This window comes from Nanorana parkeri, unplaced genomic scaffold, assembly GCF_000935625.1.
Source record: "Nanorana parkeri isolate BGI_ZX_2015 unplaced genomic scaffold, ASM93562v1 scaffold36, whole genome shotgun sequence".
Taxonomy (NCBI): domain Eukaryota; kingdom Metazoa; phylum Chordata; class Amphibia; order Anura; family Dicroglossidae; genus Nanorana; species Nanorana parkeri.
Genome location: NW_017306304.1, coordinates 3,008,232 through 3,031,111, shown reverse-complemented (window position 1 = coordinate 3,031,111; position 22,880 = coordinate 3,008,232). Strand labels below are relative to the sequence as shown.

Here is a 22,880-nt window from a genome sequence, read left to right as displayed (position 1 = left end):
GGGTGTAGCTGTGCTATAATTGGGATCTGTACAGGTCTCACTTCAAATGTTTTTATACAGACTTACTAAATGTAACAGAAGTATAAAAGTTGCTGCTTAGCATTTGATACATTAGCAAGGCAAGTTATGGCTCAAATGTATTAAAGCCGATCTGTTCCCAAGCTTTTTTATTTTCAGATGGTGAAACATACTATCAATTGTGTTTCTGATCATTAATCTGCAGGGTGTTAGTATGAAGTACAATTATTGCACAGCTCTTGGCCGCTCTATGCTGTGACTGTAATCAGTGTGGACAGCGCCACGCCTCCCAGCTCTCCCACACACTCCAAATCAGGGAATGGGTGCTGTAGAGCTCTTTATTGTCTAGAGGAGGCAAGGATGATTTCTACTGTGCAGGAGAGCAGGGGGCACTGATTACCATAACAGCCCCTGCTGCATACAGTTGCCAATGGCTATACATTGCTAAAAACATGCAAATGATAGATCAGGGCTGGATTTTATGCAAAGCCGCTGTAAGCTGTGGTCTAATGGGTAGAGCAGTCATAGGTATCACAGAGCCCACCACTTATATTGCTGATATAGGTTTTTTATAGATTTTTGTTGGTGGAATAATGTAATGTGTACTTACAGTTGACCCACCCTGGATTTATACGCTTTGACCTAAAATGAAACCACTTTCATTTGTTGGTTCTAGGTGCACTCATGCCGAGTGGGAAAATTGCCTCTTACAGACACTCTGATTCCAGTTTTGGCATGCATTGTGTGGCTAATATGTCTGATCTTATTATTGCGATAATAAGGCTAGGAGGAGGTCAGCACAAGTCAATTTTCCTTGGGGGGCAGAAAGAAAAAATCTGGCCCCGTTAATGATATGGTACACAATTCAGGTATGTTTTGCCATCTGGAAGTACAATTATAAAACTTTTAGCTTGGGTACAGTCAAACTTTAGGTTTACTACATGCTAAATAGGACATTCATGAAAATTAGGCGGCGGGTGTTCCTAAAATAAGGTGTTGCAGCAGCTCCCAAAAATTACAGTACCAATTTCCTGGTTGTCTTAGTATCATTAAATGGGCAGGGAAATACAGTACATACGATTAACTGCACAGAAATGTACCAGTTGTCCTAAGGCTTTCTGCCAAGATTATAAATGAAAACATTGAGGCCCAACTACCTTAAAAGACCTTAGAAGAGCTTGAAATATGCATAGGATGTTTGTCATATGGCAAGTAGAAATATTATAGCTTCAGTTCAAGGCAGAAGTTCATGTCTGAAGCTAATAGATGGGGACCATAGAGCCACTATGAACTTTAAGTGCAATCATTATGTTATTTATTACTCCAATAAGATTTATACTAGCAGGCCTTGTGGATACACTCTTTCCAGACAATAATTACAATCATATGTGAGTAAAGCATATGTAATAATTACTACTTATGGCCAAATGAATAGAAAATTACTTTCACCTGTCATCATTATATCTGTGCGACAGCAAAGTAAAAACAAAGGTACTTATTCAGTAGAGTATGAATGATTATTGATGCAAAGCATAGAAATCAGGAATCATTTGTCACTGATCTGAATCCCAGAAACTTAAACTGAAAGTGACTGCAAAATTAAATTGAACATGCAGGTACATACAAAGGGCAGGCATCTAGAAGCACCTGCACATACCTGATTTTACCAGCTTAGATTGCCCTATCTTAAAGGCCATTTTAAATAAGCAAAGCTCTTACACTTCTGCGTAGTGATGGAACATTCTTCCCCCCTACCGCACATTTTTATTGGCCAGTGAGACAGCCAGTAAATAGTGATGAGCCAATGAAAGTGTAGGGGGCAAATATTGTCAAACACATACTGGAATTGCTGGATCTTTGCCTCCTTAGAATAAACACAGGATATGTGCACAGAGTAGAGGGGGGAATAAAATCTGCTTTAGGTATCTGCAGGCATCACTTGCTTTACGTGTTAGTCATTTAAGAGCCCAACTTTGGGCACAAGACAAATAAATCGTTTCAGTGCCTGACCCCAATGCGCACACACACTGCAAGGGTAAATGCTCATTTGGTCTAGTAGGTACAAGAAGAGGAGATATTACTGACCCTAACTCCCACTTCCAGCAGCCTCCAGCGCTTTCCTCCACTCCCTGGTGCTCCGGGCTGTGGTTGGTCCGAAGGCATCATTACGTACATTGCAGACCAACTTACTCTGCATTGTACATGAGGGAGACAGGTGTGTGACTGCAGCCGGGAAAGCCATAGAGAGGAGGTTATGGTGGACTGGTTGGACAGATGGAGGGAGTCGGCTTGAGTGAGAAATTTTGAAAGGAGAGTAAAAGAATGACTAGTCTGGCAGAATTTTGCTGTCACTTTCTGTATGCTTTCTTTGCATCATATGGGGTTTACTTTCCAATCTTTTCGCATTCCTTCAATCTCTGCTCATACCACCACAGTCAAAGTAAAAGTGAGAATGGATCTTGGTATGTAGGACCTACAGATGTGTTGTACAGGTAAGAATCATTCTGACAGTATAATTCTGTCTTTCTCACAGCCCAAAGCTAAATTATAATTTGTATTATGGTTTGTATTATCATGTTTGAAGACAAAGGTTGAGCAAAGGAAAGGAGCCTACTTTTGGGCCTAGAATTCCTGGAAGACCTCTTTCTCCTCTTCCTGGAGGACCAAGCTCTCCACGTTCACCCTAGAAGTGTTAATATTAAAAGAAATAACGTTTAAATTGGAACATGTAATGAAAAAAAATACATGAAACAAACAACAGAGTGTGTAGTAGCAATCTACTACATTTATATTTATATATTATATTGCCAGTATATTATAAATAATGATTTTGTGTACAGTTAACATTAGAAATGGAGCATTATATTGCATATATAGTTTATACAAAACTGAGGACTTAAATGTTAAATACCTTGCCCTCCTGCCATTTTTAAAAGGCTGAGTACTGTTGCGGCATCACAGCAGTACTATTTATAGTCGGCTTTTGGAAAATACTTAATTGGAAATACAACATGTGATGGCCCATGTTGTATTGGCCAGCCTTATGTAGGGGCATTTTATTGGTCTTAAAAAGTTTTTGTTACTGTAAAAGTGAGAATGGATCTTGGTATGTAGGACCTACAGATGTGTTGTACAGGTAAGAATCATTCTGACAGTATAATTCTGTCTTTCTCACAGCCCAAAGCTAAATTATAATTTGTATTATGGTTTGTATTATCATGTTTGAAGACAAAGGTTGAGCAAAGGAAAGGAGCCTACTTTTGGGCCTAGAATTCCTGGAAGACCTCTTTCTCCTCTTCCTGGAGGACCAAGCTCTCCACGTTCACCCTAGAAGTGTTAATATTAAAAGAAATAACGTTTAAATTGGAACATGTAATGAAAAAAAATACATGAAACAAACAACAGAGTGTGTAGTAGCAATCTACTACATTTATATTTATATATTATATTGCCAGTATATTATAAATAATGATTTTGTGTACAGTTAACATTAGAAATGGAGCATTATATTGCATATATAGTTTATACAAAACTGAGGACTTAAATGTTAAATACCTTGCCCTCCTGCCATTTTTAAAAGGCTGAGTACTGTTGCGGCATCACAGCAGTACTATTTATAGTCGGCTTTTGGAAAATACTTAATTGGAAATACAACATGTGATGGCCCATGTTGTATTGGCCAGCCTTATGTAGGGGCATTTTATTGGTCTTAAAAAGTTTTTGTTACAATTTATATATAAATAATTTTTATCTTCAATTTTTTATTTTCAAATTCATCTATGACAGTGCAATCACCAATGTAACATGTTTTATGAACTATATTGTTCACTTATTCCAATTTTTTGAGAGATGTGGGTAGACTGGATACAGATTGCCGAGTAATAAGCAGTGCTAAGTTTGAAGTACTGCTTAGCTCATAATATAAGATCACCCCATGCATTTGAAATCTCCACAGGAATTGAATGTCGGGCTGATTTATTAATTAATTAGCCAGAGCCTGTGCGATCATTGGGCGAGCCAATCACTCCAAGACTAGTCACAATGGAGACATTTTCTCTAATTGGTCGGTTTCCAGTCTTATACACCACTCTCAGAGAAAGCAAGCTATGATTCTGAGGAAGGGAGCTTGCCCCTGAAACGCGTCAATCTTGGCTGACTGCGGTCGGTGGACGGTGATGTGACCGGAGACTACCGTGTTACATGGTCGGGGATATACCATGTTGGGTTAACAGACAGTGTGGCCTCTCACTTGTTGTTAAAGCCTGATGAAAACGTTTGTTTGTGAGTACTTTTATCTCGTGTTTTATTTATTGTAATAAACGATTTTACACACGGAGGTGGCGCTCTGTTCCCTTTTTGTTTTCTATATTCGTGGTGGAAGCCCCAGAGCCTTGGATGAGCAGCCCCTCAAGTCTGTGTAAAAAACTGTGATAAACTGTTGAAAACTGTGAGTGTGCAACAGCAAGTGGATTGTTCAGCTGGCAGCCATTAGTGCCAAGAGCTAAAGAAAACTTTTTGTCTGATACTTTTCTGAAGTGCCTATTAACCTTCTTGATTTGATATCAATCAGTTGTTTTCCTTAGCTGCTATTAATTTTGTTGCCTTATACTCATGAATCGGAGTTAGTTCATGACACCATTTATTGCACGGCTACACTGAGTCCTGTTACGCCATCACATATGAATTCTGATTAATTCTATGTGGAACATCCATCCTATTTATGTATGTCTTGAAGTCTGCAGACTATGTATATTTTTTAACTCGTTAGGTAATGGACGGTGGTCTCTTTAACTACCTTTTTGATAGTTTTGATATTTTTGTAAAAATAAAATACATTTAATATATAATTTTTTTCTGTCCCAACTCGTTAAGTGACCTTCTTGGTTTGGCTAGACCTATGGCCAACCCTCTCCGTTTTCTGGGTCACGGGTACGGTAGATAGACCCACTATATCTTTAACGAGGTGCTTTCTTTAAAATTCGGATCCCCTGGAGAGAACCCCCTTTTTTTGTTACAGAACTGTAGTCTGTTTTTTTAAATTTTATTTGCGCTGAAATGTATCAGCTAATTGTCAACAATCTTATGTTTTATAAACCTTGATTCTTTTTGTAGTACTTTCTGCATAGCCCATAAGCCCACCATCCCCAGCCGCACGAGGAGGGAGAAAGCAGAAAAGCATGAAAGATGAAGAGAGAAAGGTAGGGGGGAAAGGGAGTACTTCTTCACCAGTGAGAAACAACAACTTCCATAGGAAGTTCCATAGGGACTAAACATAATGAGAGAGAGAGGAAGAAATGGAAGGGGAGCCCAGAACACCAGCAGTCAAAAAAAGAACCCAAATGGTAAAGGGTCTAGAAAGAAGTACAGCAAGAAAGCCAAAATGCATAGGGGAATCTGGGAAGACACTAATCCTTCTTGTGAAAGGAGAAGTTTCTTAGCACCTGACAGGAGTCTTAGAAAAAGCCTGCTACAAGGCATTTGCCTTCATCAAAGAACAGAACGCTGATCCAGTAATGCTGAGTCTTGTGTACTTCCGATTGCTTCCTAATAGAATAGGTCGGCATCTCTATCTGTCTAAGGTCCTCCACCTTATTTAACCACAAGTTTGGATGTACAGTTTAGCTGCACAGTTTAGCTGCATTGAAAAAGTGCCTTCATAGGTATTGTAATGTTATGTAGTAAAAAATGATGGTTCAAAAGGTACATGGTAATCAGTAAATCTTTGGGAGAGTTGTCTGGCAGTGCACCAGAACTCTGACACTTTAGGACAAGACCAAAAAATTTGAAATGATGAGCCCTCACCTGTTTGGCAATGCCAACATCCATCTGAAACCATCTGAAAAGTTCTGTACTATCGTGTGGGAATTTTATAATTAGTTTCATAAACTCTAGTGCAGATAGAAGATTTCAGAGACAAATGTATATCCTCTGAATCTCCATCTAAATGAGGACAGTACCCAAGTCCCGTTCCTATTTGATTGTGAAAGGATTTGAGTAATGAATCTTAATGTGAAAGACTAGCCTTACAGTCAGAGACAATGTGATCTAGCCTGCCTAGGCTTTGAGGCACACGAGGGAGCAGTAGATTTTATTCATGAGAGGAAAGATGGACTTTTAACTCAATATTATAATGTGATTTGGTAATGCTTCTATATGACCTGCTGATTGATGTGGCACGTGAATTTTAATCATAGGTGCAGTGCAAGACTCAAACGGAAATTCTATATGCAAGTATTCATAATACTGCCACATACTCTGAGGGCTGTCAAGGACCTTTGAATCATTTTTTGCAATGCACAGACTGATTAATAGAAGACTGTGTTTAAAACTGCCTAATCTGCCTTAATAATCTGCCTTTATATGGGAAACTTATAATTAATTATCTAATGTGTATAGCTGCTAAGCCAGAAAAATGCAATTTCTGGATCATTGTTGGCTGCTGAGCGAAATTTTTCTGGTAATATATTCTAAAACAGTATATTAATTTGCAAGTAATTGCAAGCTGGATCTAATTTCAAACATAATGATTTAGTTTCCTTTTCATTAAAAAAAATGCTTATAAATAGATATTGTTAGGAAAATAAACACTACAGCAAAGTAAAAATACAAATCAGCAAAGCAGCACTTTCTTTTTTTTGCTTTTGGCACATTCAAGGATTGGAAATGATAAAGATCTACATGCTAGTGAACAAACTGACTTTTCTCAAAATAAAAAGTCTTAACCTCTTGACACAGACCAATCCCTGAACTATTTCAAACATTTGATCAAAATCATTTGTTTTAGATCAATTATTATCTCATGAAGTGCTAACGTTTTACTTTTTTAATGTTGCATTTAATTTCACTTAATTCTGTATTTTTGTTGTTGAATATTTGCCGATATAATCTGCATGAATTAATCAGGTCTGGTCAGGTACTTAGCATGAGATCTCATTTCTCACTGACCTCTCACTGCATATTTTGATGGTCTTCTTTGTATGATCTGCATGTTTTTTACCAGATTACCAGATATCCCTAAAAGAGGCCATATAAAAGCAGGACTGTGTTTACCCGGTTGGCATTTGTGGATCAAAGCCAAGGGCAGCAGTTAGAGATAGGGCAGCACCAAATCTTTCTTTGGGGTAATGCGCCTTAAAACACATGGTAACACATTATGTTAAGTGCAGATGATGGTTCAACTGCCCTTCAGTTTTAATGGTACACTAACACACGTAGGCAATGCACCCTAATGGTACAGAACACCAGAAGGCACAGATGTTTCACATGTTGTGGTGTGCTTTATTGAAAAATTGCTGCATGTCCCGTTGTTAATGCGTTGTGGTGCATGGGCAGTCTATTTAAAATAAATGGGCTGGCTAACATGCAAATACCGCAAATTAAATATGTGTTTATGCTGCAATACAGCAGTATGAACAGCCCTTACTATTAACACATTTGAATAACTTTTTCCTTTTTTTTTTCTTGTTGCTTTCACCTTTGCGCTTTTGAGACTAAATTCAGCAAAGGGATATTGAGATGCGTCCTAAGGTTCTTTACACTATAAGCTGCATTAAATTATCTCCGTATTTTGAATAATACATTGAAGTAGAACTGAAACAAAACCTTTTTTTTTGGATAGAGTAAGGGAGGGTTATAATCCCTGTCATCTTTTTTTGTGATCTGCGTCCCATTGGGAAGATTTCCCTTCACTTCCTGTCCCATAGCCACAACAGGAAGTGAGAAGAAATCCATCCAAAGAGAGGGAAATCCCTGGAGGTCAGCAGGGTCCCCAGAACTAGTGCCCCATTGCAAGATTTCCCATGTATTCCTGTTCTGATGACAAGCCAAGATTTGAGATTCTTTTATTTTCAGTGATAACTGTCACCAGGAAAAATGGAGGGGGAATCTCCCTAATGGGGGACACAGGAATACAAAACTGACAGGGGTTCTAGACCCTCTTCTCTCTATCCAAAGTTTTGGCTTTAGTTGCACTTTAAATGTAATTGTTTTATATGATTGATATAGCTTTTGTACTATCATTGTTATGACACTGCTTAATGTAAAACATTATACAGAAGCAATAAATCTTAAAAATTAATAAAGCAGAAAGGACATGTATACAAAGAACATATATTTAACATGGATGTTTAGTCTTAATGAAAAAAATGCAATAGCTTATAGTAGGGATGCATCGATACTTTTCAGATACCAGTGCCGATACTTGGTATTTTCATGAGAACTACCAGGGTTGCAGCGGTTGCAGCTGGGACCTGGCTCTGGCACTCCACCATTGTACTGAAATCATTAGTCTGTATTGTTTTAGAAAAGCTGTCACATGACAATAAACAAAAATGTATCAGTACTTGTATCTGTGAGTACTTGAGCAAGTATCGGTACGTGTACTTGCAAAAATGGTATCGGTGCATCCCTTTATTTATATTTATAAAAACAAAATTATACAATAAAACAGAGATGTACAAATCCCAGGAGCTCCGTGTGCTCCTTACAAATGACAGCTGCCTCCTAACTTTTGAATTTTTCTTTAGTCTAGTCCTGGAGCTCGAAAAGTATCAATACATGTACTTGTACTTGTACTTGTACCGAGTACGGTACTTGGCATCGGTGCATCCCTAGCTTATAGCAACTAATGTGATATCAGAATTCATTAGGCATCTCAATCTGAGCTGCTGAAAACTTTTTTCAACCGGATGTTATAGATTACTATCAACAATATGCCTTTGCACTATATAATTAATTCAAAAAATTTTTTTAAAAGCCCAACTCCAGTCAACTAGAGAAGGTACATCTAAAGCAATGGACATCTAGCAGTGATCAGATGTTTACTTCTAATTGATGAGATTGTTGCATCTATGGCCAGACTTAAAAATACATGAACTCTTACCTTAGTTCCTGGCAGGCCTGGTAGGCCAGGTTCTCCCTGAGGCCCAAGGAATCCTGGTTCGCCCTTCAGAAAGCGTACATAGTTAGAAGGAACTTGTGAAATGCATAACAAACAGAGGAACTAATAAATATTAACCCTATTAGTGAATATAGAATATAAGCATAAAGCACTCTATCCTGGAATATAGATATAAAAATAATTACAAACTGACACAGTACATGAACATGTCAGGTTTTTTGCACATTCAAATTTAAAGTCCAATTGAACCCTCTGTTTAAATCAGCTAAATACATTCCAGGCCCATCAAAATAAAAGGTGTTTGTTTTCTTCCTAAAGCAGCCAGAGCCTGAGTATAAAAGTCTGTCCCCTTTCTGCAGTTGCAAAGTGGGCCCTTCTTCTCTGTGGGGAAGCAGTGGTCTCATTGCAGAGGATCGACATGCCCTCTACTGAGCCAGACCTATAGCTCTGCAATCAACAAAGCTCATGTTCCCTGCAGATTGGTGAGCTCTGAATCATCAGGGGATGTGTCGGAGCCCCTTAAAGAGATCACTGCTTCCCCACAGAGAACAAGTTCCCTACTCTGCAGCATACTGACAGGATGGAGGCTTTCTATGTAGGCTGTGGCTGATTTTTAATGAATAACTAAGAACTGGCACGCGTTATGGTGCATATAATGCATTCGCACTGGTGTGCATTGTGCATCTGTGCTGCGATGTGTTGTAACAACGCATCATGGTGTTTATGTTATTTTTTTTTTTTTAAACTTTATTGAAACTTTAAAAAAACTTAATTTATCTTCACTTCATTCAACTCTATGCACCGCATTTGTTTTGCAACATGCTACCATACATTGTAATCCATTGTGCTGCATAAAAATGCAGATGCATGCAATGCAACTGTATGGGGTATGCAGGGCAGAACATTTGTTCTCTAAAGGAGCTATTTATAAACAATTTGCAAGGCCCTTCACACCACTGCAGGGGTTAATTTGAAAAAAACACTGGAGTTCTTCTTTAAACTTCCATTACACATAAACACATATTGCGCTTATTTAGTTAGTGAAAAGTTTTCTAATACAGATCTAGAGATTATTATAAAAATACTCAAAGAGGAATTGTGAGTTGTAACCCAGAGCGAACAGATATCAGAAAAGATGCCCACCAATCAGTTGCCCTGGATATCTGCAGCTAGCACATTGCTCTTTGCCCTATTATTTAAGGATAAGAGTTTATATAAGTTAAGCATTGTTGTCAAATGATGGAACAAGATACTAGAAAAACTAAATAATTATTTCATAAGGTCCATAAGGCTATACAATACACAGCTCTGGGCAGGGTAAAAATTGTTAAGCAGCCTGCAGCGTTGTTAGAAAACAATATAGAGCAGTGAGTACCACAACATTCACGGGTTGAAGGCTGTTAGCTTCCTCATGCAGTGTATCCTCATATTAATATAGATGATGCCCTCTATGTCCTAATCTTAGTCAAAACTTGCATTGCAAAGGGCAAATATGTAATTAACTACTACCGGCTACTACAAATTTGTACATTCAGTGATTGTGCTATAACAAACACTACCAAATATATCAGCCGCATTCAAACTCGCATGCAAGCATAAAAAAGAATGTTATAAGTGCACAGCAATCATGTAGCTTCATTGTGGAACACAGCCAATATTGCCGCAACAAGCATCATTCAACATCTTTCATCATTATTTGGATAGTTTTTTGTGTACAAATCACCCCTATATAACCTGTAGTATGTGCCATTCATTGTACAATCCCTGCAAAAATTGTCAAAAACCTTTATTCACCATATATACTATTCTGAAGTGTTGGATCTGTTAAAGGTCTAGAAGGGCACTGTGGAGAGATGGCCACCTAGCACTTGGTAGAGATGTCACCACTAGTATCATATATTTTACACAAACAATCCCAACAACTTTACTATAATTCTAATAAAAAAGATATATAAAATAATACATCCATTGATTGACAAATTGATTTGATATAACTAGGAACATAATTCTTATTTATGCATGAAAGAAGTTTTTGTTCAGCATCATAAAAACATTTTGAATACATTTCATAATATATATGTACATCCGTGACACAGACATTAACAAATCTAAAAGAAAACAGACTATACACAGATTAGGTGAGATAAAGGAAAATAAGGAAGCAAATAAAAATTTACTAAACGCATTTTGATTATGGTGCAGTAAATACCAGGGACTCAAGCATGGCAAATGTGAGTCATCAGCATTAAATATAATTGCCCTTCGGTAGTCAAAACATTTAATATGCACTACACAAAGAGAGGAGCTTAGCCGACTGGATAGATCACCTTGATTATCCACTAAAGAATTGAGTGTGGTGAGGATTAAAAGTTAATTCATTTCTACCTATGCATCATAATGAATTGGAGGACTGCTCAGATTCACCCTGTAACAATCAGACGTTGAGCATATTTTTTAAAGTTTGCAGATATCTAATTACAAGATCTGTTTGACACTAAAAATATTTATTTCGTGAAACACTGTAGTTGGCTTATTCTGTAAGACAGTGCAAGGAGCCAAGATAAGTAACCACTGTTTATTAGAGCCTGCCGCTCATGTTATAGTATGATTGCATGGCGTATAGCCTATAGCTCTTTCTCCCTTACTTACATGGCCTTGTCAGCATCCTGCAGCAGGTCGCGGTCGACGCCACTTCAGGTCCCAAGAAGATCGGTTTGCCTGCAGAATCTATGCACTTATCACGTTTGTGCCTCTTGTTTAGTATCACTGATTCTGGGAGGGTAGGGGGGGGGTTTGTTTTATTGTTTTTTTTAATCTCTTTATGCTTCGATTTGCTGATTCACTGTCTATCATTGACTCATCCCTGGATGACTCACTATGGACTACCAATGTGCCATAATAATGATGTAAGGTCATTTTTTGCCAAATTAACCTAGCTGTAATCATTCCTCTTGGATGGAATGTATGTTTGTATTCTCTCAATAAAAATATTTGTACAACAAGATAAGTAACCACTGAGGAATCACTTTTTCTGGGCTCAGTGAATTTGAAGCTGGTTGCTGTAGGTTACGGCTTCCTGCACTTCCCTACTGCTCATTACAATGCCTTAGAGCAGGGGCAGGCAACCTCGGCATTCCAGCTGTGGTAGAACTACAAATACCACTATGCATGGTGGGATTTGTAATTTCACCACAGCTGAAGTGCCGAGGTTGGCTACCTCTACCTTAGGGTATAAGCCAAGCCACACAAACAGCAAGGAAAAGTCTGAACTGCATTCAGTGACACAGTTTCCATTTATGAATATCTACAGGTGAAAGTTTTCGAAATTCAAGCGAAAATCAAAGTGCCCTAAGGTCTGTCTGGTTGCCTTCAGTTTGCCTGTGATGCTAAGAGCCCATGTACAATGACACTGAGGCTTGCTATTTACATTGAATAGTGTCTCTATCTATAACACCAGTTCGGATTCAGTCATTTGTATTGACAAGAAATAGCATGAAATTATATACAAAGTAATACACTAAAAGTAGATAAGTACAAATAGAACATTGGAGCGCAACAATGGGCTATGTACCCAACTCAGTAATCTTGCTATTGTTAATCAAATGAGCTTACCGTTAGTGGAGACTAGAAATAAGTTTTGCATATGTGTACACATATGTGTGCAAAAACTCAAACAAACTTGCCAAGCAATGATGCATCTCCATTGTTAAATAAAACTGGGATTAAAAGGGCATGCACAATACTAGAGATATGTAGGAAAGGCAATGAGAAACTGACAGTTGCTTGCAAAGTCATTAGGCAGAAGCAAATCAATACTGTGACCAATGGTAGAAGCAAAAAAGAAAGACTGCATAATAAGACAACTTAAATAACTAATCCCATTAAAATTCATAATTAGTGATAATAAAAAGGCCATTACTATGGAAAAAATATCAACAATGTCACAATGTCTGTTTAAAAGTAGGGATGCACAGATACTTTTTGAGTACCAGTACAGATACTTGGCATTTTCATGAGAACTACCAGGGTTGCAGTGGTTGCAGCTGGGACCTGGCTCTGGCACTCCACCACTGTCCTGAAATCATTAGTCTGTATTGTTTTAGAAAAACTGTCACATGACAATAAACAAAAATGTATCAGTACTCGTACTTGTAAGTACTCGGCAAGTACCAGTAATCGTACTCGCAAAACTGGTATCTGTGCATCCCTTTATTTATAGTTATAAAAACAAAATTGTACATTAAAACAGAGATGTACAAATCCCAGGAGCTCCGTGTGATCCTTACAAATGACAGCTGCCTTCTAATTTTTTAATTTTTCTCTAGTGTAGTCTTGGAGCTCAAAAGTATCGGTACATGTACTCGTACTTGTACCGAGTACTGTACTTGGTATCTGTGCAACCCTATTTAAAAGTATGCAACTTATATTATATGCCTTATTTTTAAAGTACGTGTGGGATTTAATCATCATCTCTGACAACTGCTAAGTGTGTGTAATAAAACCTGTACAATAATGTGCATGCATACAGCAGAAGTACCTGATATTAGCTGATTATTTTTCAAGTATGTTGGAAAATCTCTGCAACTGTTTATTGATTATTTCAGAGTAGAAAACAGAAAATAAATCCTTAACTTCACATGAACCATAGCCAAACAAAGGAAAAAAGTAACAATAGATCTAATTAAGACATACAGGACCAAAGTCTTGTGTAAAAAACAGACAGCTATTCAGTGGTGCATTCACATTATTTTCTATGGCCTAAAGTGGCACTAAACTCAGGAATTCAATCTTAAAAATGCATTCAAGTACCCTATTAACATAACTCTAACTATGTATCACTGGGCTGTGGATCCTAAAATCATCTCTGAATTGATGCTGACACTGTCCTTCCTTCTGGAGGGTGGCTACTTTTGTTCCCTATGGGCTGCTGCCTGGGGATTGTGATACTGAAAAAGTAGACCCATGTCTATTGGGCCTGAAAGTTTCATGCTGCAACTTGAATGGAGACTTTCCTGCTGAAGAGTGTCCTGGAGAGCTGATTAAAGCTGCTAAGTAGGGAGGGTTGCTGGTGAAAAGTATGCCTTTTTTTGCCGGAACGCTACCACTCTGTGCTCTTGTATGCTGGGAGTGCAGCAGTCAGAAAAGTGCAACATACAGCAGAGCATATAGAGTTCAGCTTTCATGATTATGCAACATACTGTATTGTGTACATTACATTCTCCTGACTGCCATACTCTGAACGTTGTGTTGTTTGGTGTACACCCCTTATTGTTTGTTACATACTTATGTCTGTTACACTCTACATTGTACGTTATATACCCTTGACCCCTGTAATCTATCTCAAATAGTAATGGTATATTCCTGACAGAAGTATTAATTGTCTTAACAGTTGGTGGCTAAGTAATTCCTGACATTTTTTTTTTAATAAAGGCTCAGACAAAGTGTAAGCTTTCAGTCTTCAGTGTGCGGAAAAACACATATAATGGAAGAGTCTCGGTTATTAAAAAATGATTGTGCTGAGGTTTATGTGTCTGTGAAACTCTCATTTGTGACAAAGTAATCACAAAGTAGTAAAGATAACCAGATTACGCGTATATTATCTACATGCTTTTATCAAACCAAGCATAAAAGATACACGTGTTATTTTTTAATAGGTATATTTATGAGCTATGTAAAATGAATAGGAATCCAACACTTTCGGGAATGCCGGATTCTAATATGTTCCTGCTCCCCACGCAGGTGTCACAACTCACTCTGAGCCATTTGTTAATAGTATAAATGCATAAAGGTGTTTTAATCTTATGGCGCTGACGCATCTAGAGAAGTCTCCCTGGAGATTTCAGGACAAGAGACAAGACAAAAAAAAACTTTCATTCATTCATATGATTGGCAAGTGGCTCCTGCTTTCAGCCTCTGTATTGTCAATGTGCAGCTTTGCAGGAAGCTACAACCACTACCGGGTCTCTCTGCTTGCATACAGATCTGCAAAGACTCTGCAAAGTTGCACACTGATAAAGATTGCGCAGAGCTTGTAAGCAGGAGCTGCTTGCTGATATTATGAATTTTAACTTTTTTTCATCCTGTGGCCCTGACAGTTCTCATATTGAGAACTGTCAGGGCCACAGTGCTTGAGCAAGTGGCTCAGGCACTGTTAGCATGAGCCATGGCAGGGGCAAGCTGAAAGACAGTAGGATCCAACACTTCCAGAACCAATAGAAAATAGCACACATTTATCTATTATGGTTCATGTTTTAATTAAATCATTCAAGTAAAAAGTGTAAACTGGTGACAGGGTCTCTTTAAAGCATAGTTTGTGGGTACAAGGACGCAAGGTCTGTGGCATATGTGTAATGTGTGTACAGAAAGTAGGCTTAGGTTCGATTTAACTATACTGTATCCCTATAAGTCTCTTGCACTGTCAGAGCAGTGTGGCCACAACCACCATTCGCCACAGGGGGCTACATAATGCTTCTTGTTTCGGTGACCTGGGGTCCCCCAGGTCTCTCTCAATCCTAACAATGCCCCTGGTCCAGAAAAGTAAATGGTGCACAGGGGAGTAAAGGGAAGGTGAGTAAATGCAGCAGGTGGGCATTTCAATAAACCCTTTTTTTTGCTCTGCATGGACAAAGCACAGGTTCACTTTAAAATGCAACATCCACAGCACTTACCTCCCCTCTAGCGGTACAACGTCTGCAGGCGCTCTCATTGCTGCTCACACCTTCAACATTCTGTGCATACTTGAACATATAGATAAAGCCCACCCAGATTTGGTTCTGCTTTAAAGTTGTACAATCTTATTACAGGCAACAGTACATTAACATCGGACCCCCAAGGTGCTGCTGCTTGGCCCTTAGCATTAGAGAACAATTATGACTATGGTTATACAAGCTGGTTCTGTCGCAGGCTGCAATGAAAAGCTTTTGGAAAGATTACCAAAGGCCTTTGAAAATATCTCGAAAAGGTGAACAGAAAGTGGGTATGACTTAAAAGGAAAACACTGAAATCATGTATAATTTGCTGCATTTTTGCTTTACATTTCATTACTTCTAGTTCAGCTTTTCAATATGGAAAGTTTTACACCTTTTTACAAAACTCATTGCTTTATACTACCAATATATATATATATATATATAAAAAAATAGACCAGCCTCCTTAGCATTTAGAGCAGCAGCCATAGCCAAAATTGTAACCACTTCCAATTTATCTGAGGATTTACACTACACATGGAAAAGAATCGTTGTCTTTGTAACTTCTTTCAGTCTATGCATGTCTCAATCCAGCAGAGAAATATTAAAAGCACATACTAGATATAACCATTTAACAAATAGGTCTATTCAGCTTCCTCTGCCTGGAAAGTATTAGCACAAAATATAAACCTTATAAAAAGGTTCACAGGGAGTGCCAAATAGGCATATTTTCAGAAGGTGGCAGATGGGAGCGGTATTGTTAAACAGCACAATACAGTTCCTGTAACCAAACTTTATGTTAATGCCTTGTTCTGTTGTAATGGTTCATATCTAATATAGAGTGGCAATGGTCCTTGGCTCGTATACCTATCCTGAGTTTTCAAATGCAATCCTGAGTGTTTTAATGTAAAGCAAGGTTAAATTGCACAAATACAAAAAAAAAAATGACATACTTTTTAAGACACACTGGAGCTGATTTTATAAAATAGAATTCACAGAAGCTGGTAGAAATCACTCAGAAGATATTTGTAACACTTGCGTTATGGGATCGCATGAGTATGTGCCCAACAAACATGAGATCTCAACTTATCTGCTAAAGCCTATACACATGTTCACTGAATAAGTAGCAGTCTGCAATTGCAATGTCCATTGAACTTTAAGTTATGAAAGGTGCATGTGTCAATGGAGCATCTCTAGAACATTCATGCCACACTGTCTGTGTAAATATGGCATTGTAATTACAAACATTTATAATCTATCATAGCACAATGTTCCTAACTTTGTTTCCATCGCTATGCAGCATATGTAACTGTGTAAGTGCATGTATGCACAATGCAATAACCCCCCTAAAAACATGCAGTGTGAATTATTTCCTTTTAGGGGGTTATTCACTATTCAGGTGAAGGATTAAGCTGAAGCTTGGGCTAATTCTTTGGTTCACTGCCTGTACAGCAGTTAAAGGCAGCCGAAGCGCTCAGCAGATGTTGGATCGGCTGAACCGAAGTGAACCGAAGCCAGCAGATGTATAACTGAAATCAGCCATACTCAGCTGGAGTGAATAGCAGAACAGCGTTCGGCTCTCTTCACTTTGGGTCAGTTATTCACTCAGTTGCCAATGGCAGCTGAGTGAATAACCCCCTTAGCGTTTTAGCAGTCACCTTAAGCAATATCATTGCACCAATAATGATTTGTTACTACACGAGAAGGAAATGTGTGTATTGTTCCTGGATGAGAGGGTAATGCAGGGTTGCTAACTGATGTAACAGCCAGAAAAACATAAAAACAAAAAAAATTTGATTGAAGGTATGCTACCACTAGTTTATGTGGGATGCTTTTGCATGTGCTGCTTAACAAACCACATTTGTAAGTGAATTAGCTGTATGTATGATGTCTTAATTGTTGTGTCCCACCTGTACATGTTTTGCTGCTGTTGCCATTTTATTGCATTGTATTTATTTATGTTATTAAATTCTGGGATCTATTGACATCTTGGAGGAAATTTATCAAAACTGGAGAAGACAAAATCTGGAGCAGGTTTGCACTGCAACCAATCAGCTTCTCTGTCTCATTTTCAAATCTTACCTGAGCAAACTGAAGAGAGATGCTGATTGGTTGCCATGGGCAACTGCTCCAGATTCTCTCTGCTCCTGTTTTGATAAATTCCCCCCCTTGTCTTAGATTCATACTGCTACAATGCATTGTATTTATGTGGTATGTCCCTCTGTTTTTGCCCTCCTGTTTAGATCTAGTTAGCTAGACCCTTCCTTGTTTCTCCATGATCCCTCTGTATAGTCTCTAGCCTTTACCATAGATAACTGCTGACTATTGATATGGTCCAGAAACAGTTAGACAAAATTAAGGTGAACAAAGCACCTGGACCAGACGGCTTACACCCACGTGTCCCCAAAGAATTGAGCTGTGTCATTTCAAAGCCATTGTATTACATTTTTAGAGACTCTTTAGAGACTGGCTTGGTACCGATGGATTGGCGCAAAGCCAATGTGGTACCTATATTTAAAAAGGGATCAAAGGCTTTACCAAGCAAGTGCAGAACTTTAAGTTTAACCTCAATAGTTGGCAAGATACCTGAAAGTTTGATCAAGGAACACATGCAATTGTTTTTCCTTAAAAATATTATCATAGGCGACAGTCAGCACGGATTCACAAAAGACAGAAGTTGTCAAACAAACCTACTTTCTTTTCATGAGGAAGTGAGTAATACATTGGACAGAGGAATGGCTGTGGATATAGTATACTTGGACTTTGCAAAAGCGTTTGACACAGTTCCCCGCATGCGACTAATGTATAAGTTAAGGTCAGTAGGTATAGAGTATTCAATCTGTAATTGGGTAGAAAACTGGCTTAAAGACCGTATTCAGAGAGTGGTGATCAATGATTCATATTCTGAATGGTCTGAGGTTGTTAGTGGTGTTCCCCAAGGTTCAGTGTTGGGCCCCTTACTGTTTAACCTATTTATAAATGACATAGAATTGGGGATTAAAAGTACTATTTCGGTGTTTGCAGATGACACCAAGTTATGTAGTGGAATACAGTCCTTACAGGATGTCTCCAACTTACAACCAGATCTGAATGCACTGTATGATTAGGCATCTATTTGGCAAATGAGGTTTAATGTTGATGAAGTTCTGCACTTGGGGACTAAAAACATGCATGCATCATACACTCTAGGGGGAGTATGTTTGGGGGAGTCAATGGTGGAGAAAGATCTGGTTGTACTGGTAGATCACAGACTCAATAATAGCTTGCAATGTCAAGCAGCAGTTTCTAAAGTAAGCAAAATACTTTCTTGTATTAAGAGGGGTCTAGACTCCAGAGAGAGAGAGAGAGAGACATAATCCTGCCCCTGTACAAAGCATTACTAAGACCTAATCTGGAATATGCAGTTCAGTTTTGGGCACCAGTTCACAAAAAGGATGTTGTGGAACTGGAGAAAGTGCAGCGAAGGACGACCAAACTCATAAGAGGCATGGAGGAGCTCAGCTATGAGGAAAGATTAGCTGACCTGAATTTGTTCTCTCTGGAGAAGAGGCGATTAAGGGGGGACATGATCACCATGTATAAATACATAAATGGTCCATATAAAGAGCTTGGTGCCAAATTATTCACGCTAAGGTCACTGCAAAGGACAAGGGGGCACTCTTTGCGCCTGGAGGAAAAGAGGTTTAACCTTTGCATACGGAAAGGATTCTTCACAATTAAAGGAGAACTATGGGGTTAAGGCTTTTCCCCATAGTTCCCCTTAGGGTAATGGGAGGACACAAACTAGCATCCTCCCGTCACCCTAGGCTCAGTATACCGCTAGCTGTTTTTCTCCGTATCTCTATAGGTTGTACTCGATGGACTTGTTTCTTTTTTCAACCTGGCTAACTATGTAACTATCAATGTCTTTTTACACTTCAAAAGACTGGATAAACATCCTCTGTAAAGTGCTATGAAAAGTAAAACTGCATTGGATGAAACTCTTATTGGAGAGTTAAGCTGTCTGTTGACTATGCTGTATCGGCAAGTAACCATACTGCTCAGATGGATCGAGATCTCAAGGAATGCATAATGCTGAATTTAAAATAGAATAGTTGTGTGCATATCTGCAAGCATCGTGTGTGCATAGTAAATACTATGAGAGAATACAGTGGCTGTTTGGCCTTGTTTGTGGATACAGTGATAAACCTACGGATATGCATATTCATTAGTAAATCAAGTCCAAAGAAAGACAGAAACAGATGGAAACAATGTGATCTATTGTATAGATACAGACTGGCAGTCAAAAGATACTAATTGTCCTAGACTTGAACAAACACACAAATACATGGATGGACATCATAGTGAATCTGATGGATGCCTGGGTGAATTTCTAGGTAAACGTAGCCTATGCTGTTGATAATGAATATCACACCTTGCTACATAAAATAATCACAAGAAAGTGAGTGGTAGAAACAGGTAGAAACAGAGACACCGGCACTCCAAAATGATAAGCAGACGTCTATTTATTGACATGCAGCATGACAGATAGCAATCTGATAGCTAGCTGTCATGCTGCACGTCAATAAATAGACGTCTGCTTATCATTTTGGAGTGCCGGTGTCTCTGTTTCTACCTGTGATTATAACGGCTGCCACCCGTTGACTACCGCAGCACCCGCTTCTTGAAGGGATTTGGCGATCAGGAGTGCGATGGGACCATGGACTCTCGCTACAATAACAGGCTAACCTTACAGAGATTAGCTGTAAAAACAGCATGTTCATTAACAAGACCTAAAGTCTAAACGTAAACGTAGTCCAATGGATGACAAAACATCCAAACATTTAAAATTCATCGGATTGTAAGGGCAAAACCCTTACATTTTGAATATATACTGGGGGAATTTATGATCAGCTTCTATCTTCAGTTTGTTTAGTTAAGAAAGCTTTAAGGTTTGAAAATGAACGATAGAAGCTGATTGATTTCCATGGACAACTACTCAAGATTATATCTGCTCTAGTATTAATAAAGTCCCCTCAATGCAGTGGCGTCACAAGGGGGTGCGACCATTTTGGTGTCACCTCCTATGAAAAGTCGGGCACTCGGTCACGGACAGAGAGCCCGACATGGTCAGGAGAGAGGAGGGGACCGCCGGGTGAACGTCCCTTCCTCTCTCTGGCGGCGTCCATCACCAAGATGGCTGTCAGCAGGTGTCAATAAGGTGCACGCGTGTTGGACGCCATCGCGCACGCGGCAACGTCACGCGCATGCGTGATGACATCACGGCAGGGTGTCACCTGGTCTCCGCTCCGGGTGTCACCCAGCCTTGGGATGCCCCTGCCTCAATGTGTGTATATATATATTTTACAAGTAAAAAAGTAGAAGGGGGGGGATGATGGGCTGATGTTAACTACAGTAGCTCATACATATCAAAATTAGGAATTGCAAGCCTACTCCACTTTTTAAAGAGAAAAAAACTGTCAAAATGAATGTGACTTGACATCTCCTGCCAATTACACAATAGATTAACTTGATATAAAAGGGTTTGGTTTACCCAAGTAGTAAATATGTTTTATTTTGCAAAGTGAACATTCAGTTAACTTAATGAACAGAATCAATTACTTTATTCATCCAATCATCTGCACACAAAACTCCCTTCTCTTTTCTTAATTTCCCTTGGTTATGATTTGGTAATAAAAGTGGACACAGTTTTACCTTTTTCACTAAGCTAAGTGAACATTTTTACTCCTTTAGTAAATTGACCCTAATAACTCCGGTTTTACATGTGAATATATTTCCCAATATTTGCCCCTTTCATAATGTCATAGAAATGCTCCTGCACGCAATGCTTCAATAATGATATAATGCAGGTCGTTTTTAATGATAACATAACGCTACGAAATTAACCATTTTTCGGTTGCAGAGCTGATTTCTAGCATGTGTTATGTGTGGCCCTCTTCCCATCATTCCCACCGACAAAACAAAATGCTTTCAGCAGCGAAGGAACAGCTAATATGGAGCAAATTTCATTGCCTCATTTCACAAGTTTACGAGTCCCCTTTGCTTTCCATCTGGAGTACGTGGTGCCAGTGCTACAAAATTTACTAAAATTAAACGGCAGGGTCACAAAGAGTGTTTGTTTCTAACAGATGTTCCTGTGGTGCAAAATAAAGTAAATGTACACTCCGGTACTTAGAAAAGCACAAATATGTCCAGATAGCTTCACTGACACATGAGCCATAACTAGGAGAGGAAATATGGTCACTGCTCCATATCACAGTGAGTGGATATTAAATATTTTCCTCTTCCTGGAGGTACAGTATCACACTGCATGATCCTTACCTCAGGAATGAAAGCTAGAGATTTACTCTGAGGTAATTATTTCCTAGACATTTATTGCCCTGCTTTTGATAAAAATACAAGTCAAGCCCTCTCTGACTAGTATGAGAGAGAATTCTGATTAATGCCCCTGTCGTTCAACATTTACTATTATTACATGCTACTTCCTACAGCAAGGCTAATAACAGCTCGCATCAGCATGATACCTGCTCCAGAGGATTACAGGGAAACACCAGCAGTAAAATCAGACTGATTTCCTTTTTTTTTTCCATAATGGAAAGTGGAACATTTCAAGAGTGAAAAAGCACTCTATATTATTTCTCTAAATATTTTCTCTATGGTCAAGCCTTCATCTTAAAGGATGCATATTTATAGTTGCTCTAAAATAACCCTGCAATTATGTGCAGCTCAAGCCTCCATTATTTAAAACGTTCTGCATGAAGCTCTGTGGTGAGATCGGAAATTTCTTACAGGGTTTCATTTTGTTTGGGTTTATGTTTGGACATTTTAAGGACTTGGATTATTTTCGGGAATGGGTCTTTTGGAAGTAGTAATGCTTCAAGTGAATGTTTAAAGCAGGGGTAGGCAAATTCCAGCCCTCCAGCTGTGGTGAAATACAAATCCCATCATGCATCTGACTCTGGAAGTCATGCATGTGGCTGACTGCTGCAGTGCCTAATGGCGTTTGTAGTTGTGCCACAGCTGGTGGACTGGTTTGCCTACTGCTGGTTTAAAAGTTTTCATTTTTCCATGGGTTTCATTTGTGTGTGTCACAAACTTGAAATGAGGCCTGCAGGAGTGATCCTAGTCATAAAGCCAGGGGGAATGTTTGGGTAATGCTGGTGGTGCACATTACTGGGTGCTGGCGGTGCATGTATCTTGGGAGTGGTGTTGGTTGCTGGTGGTGCACATTACGGGGGGTTGGTAACGTGCACCACCAGCACCCAACACCCCCCCCC

The 22,880-nt window shown here is 38.9% G+C and overlaps 1 protein-coding gene across 1 annotated transcript in view; it reads right to left on the bottom strand.

Annotated features, from left to right (window-relative positions):
• COL25A1 (collagen type XXV alpha 1 chain) overlaps positions 1-22,880 on the bottom strand; it is a 429,660-nt gene that overhangs the window by 48,126 nt on the left and 358,654 nt on the right. The window contains exons 19-20 of the mRNA XM_018569899.1: positions 8,900-8,962; positions 3,277-3,345 (exon numbers count right to left, since the gene is read on the bottom strand). Coding sequence (XP_018425401.1) covers positions 3,277-3,345; positions 8,900-8,962 — 132 coding nt within the window. The remainder of the gene's footprint in view (positions 1-3,276; positions 3,346-8,899; positions 8,963-22,880) is intronic.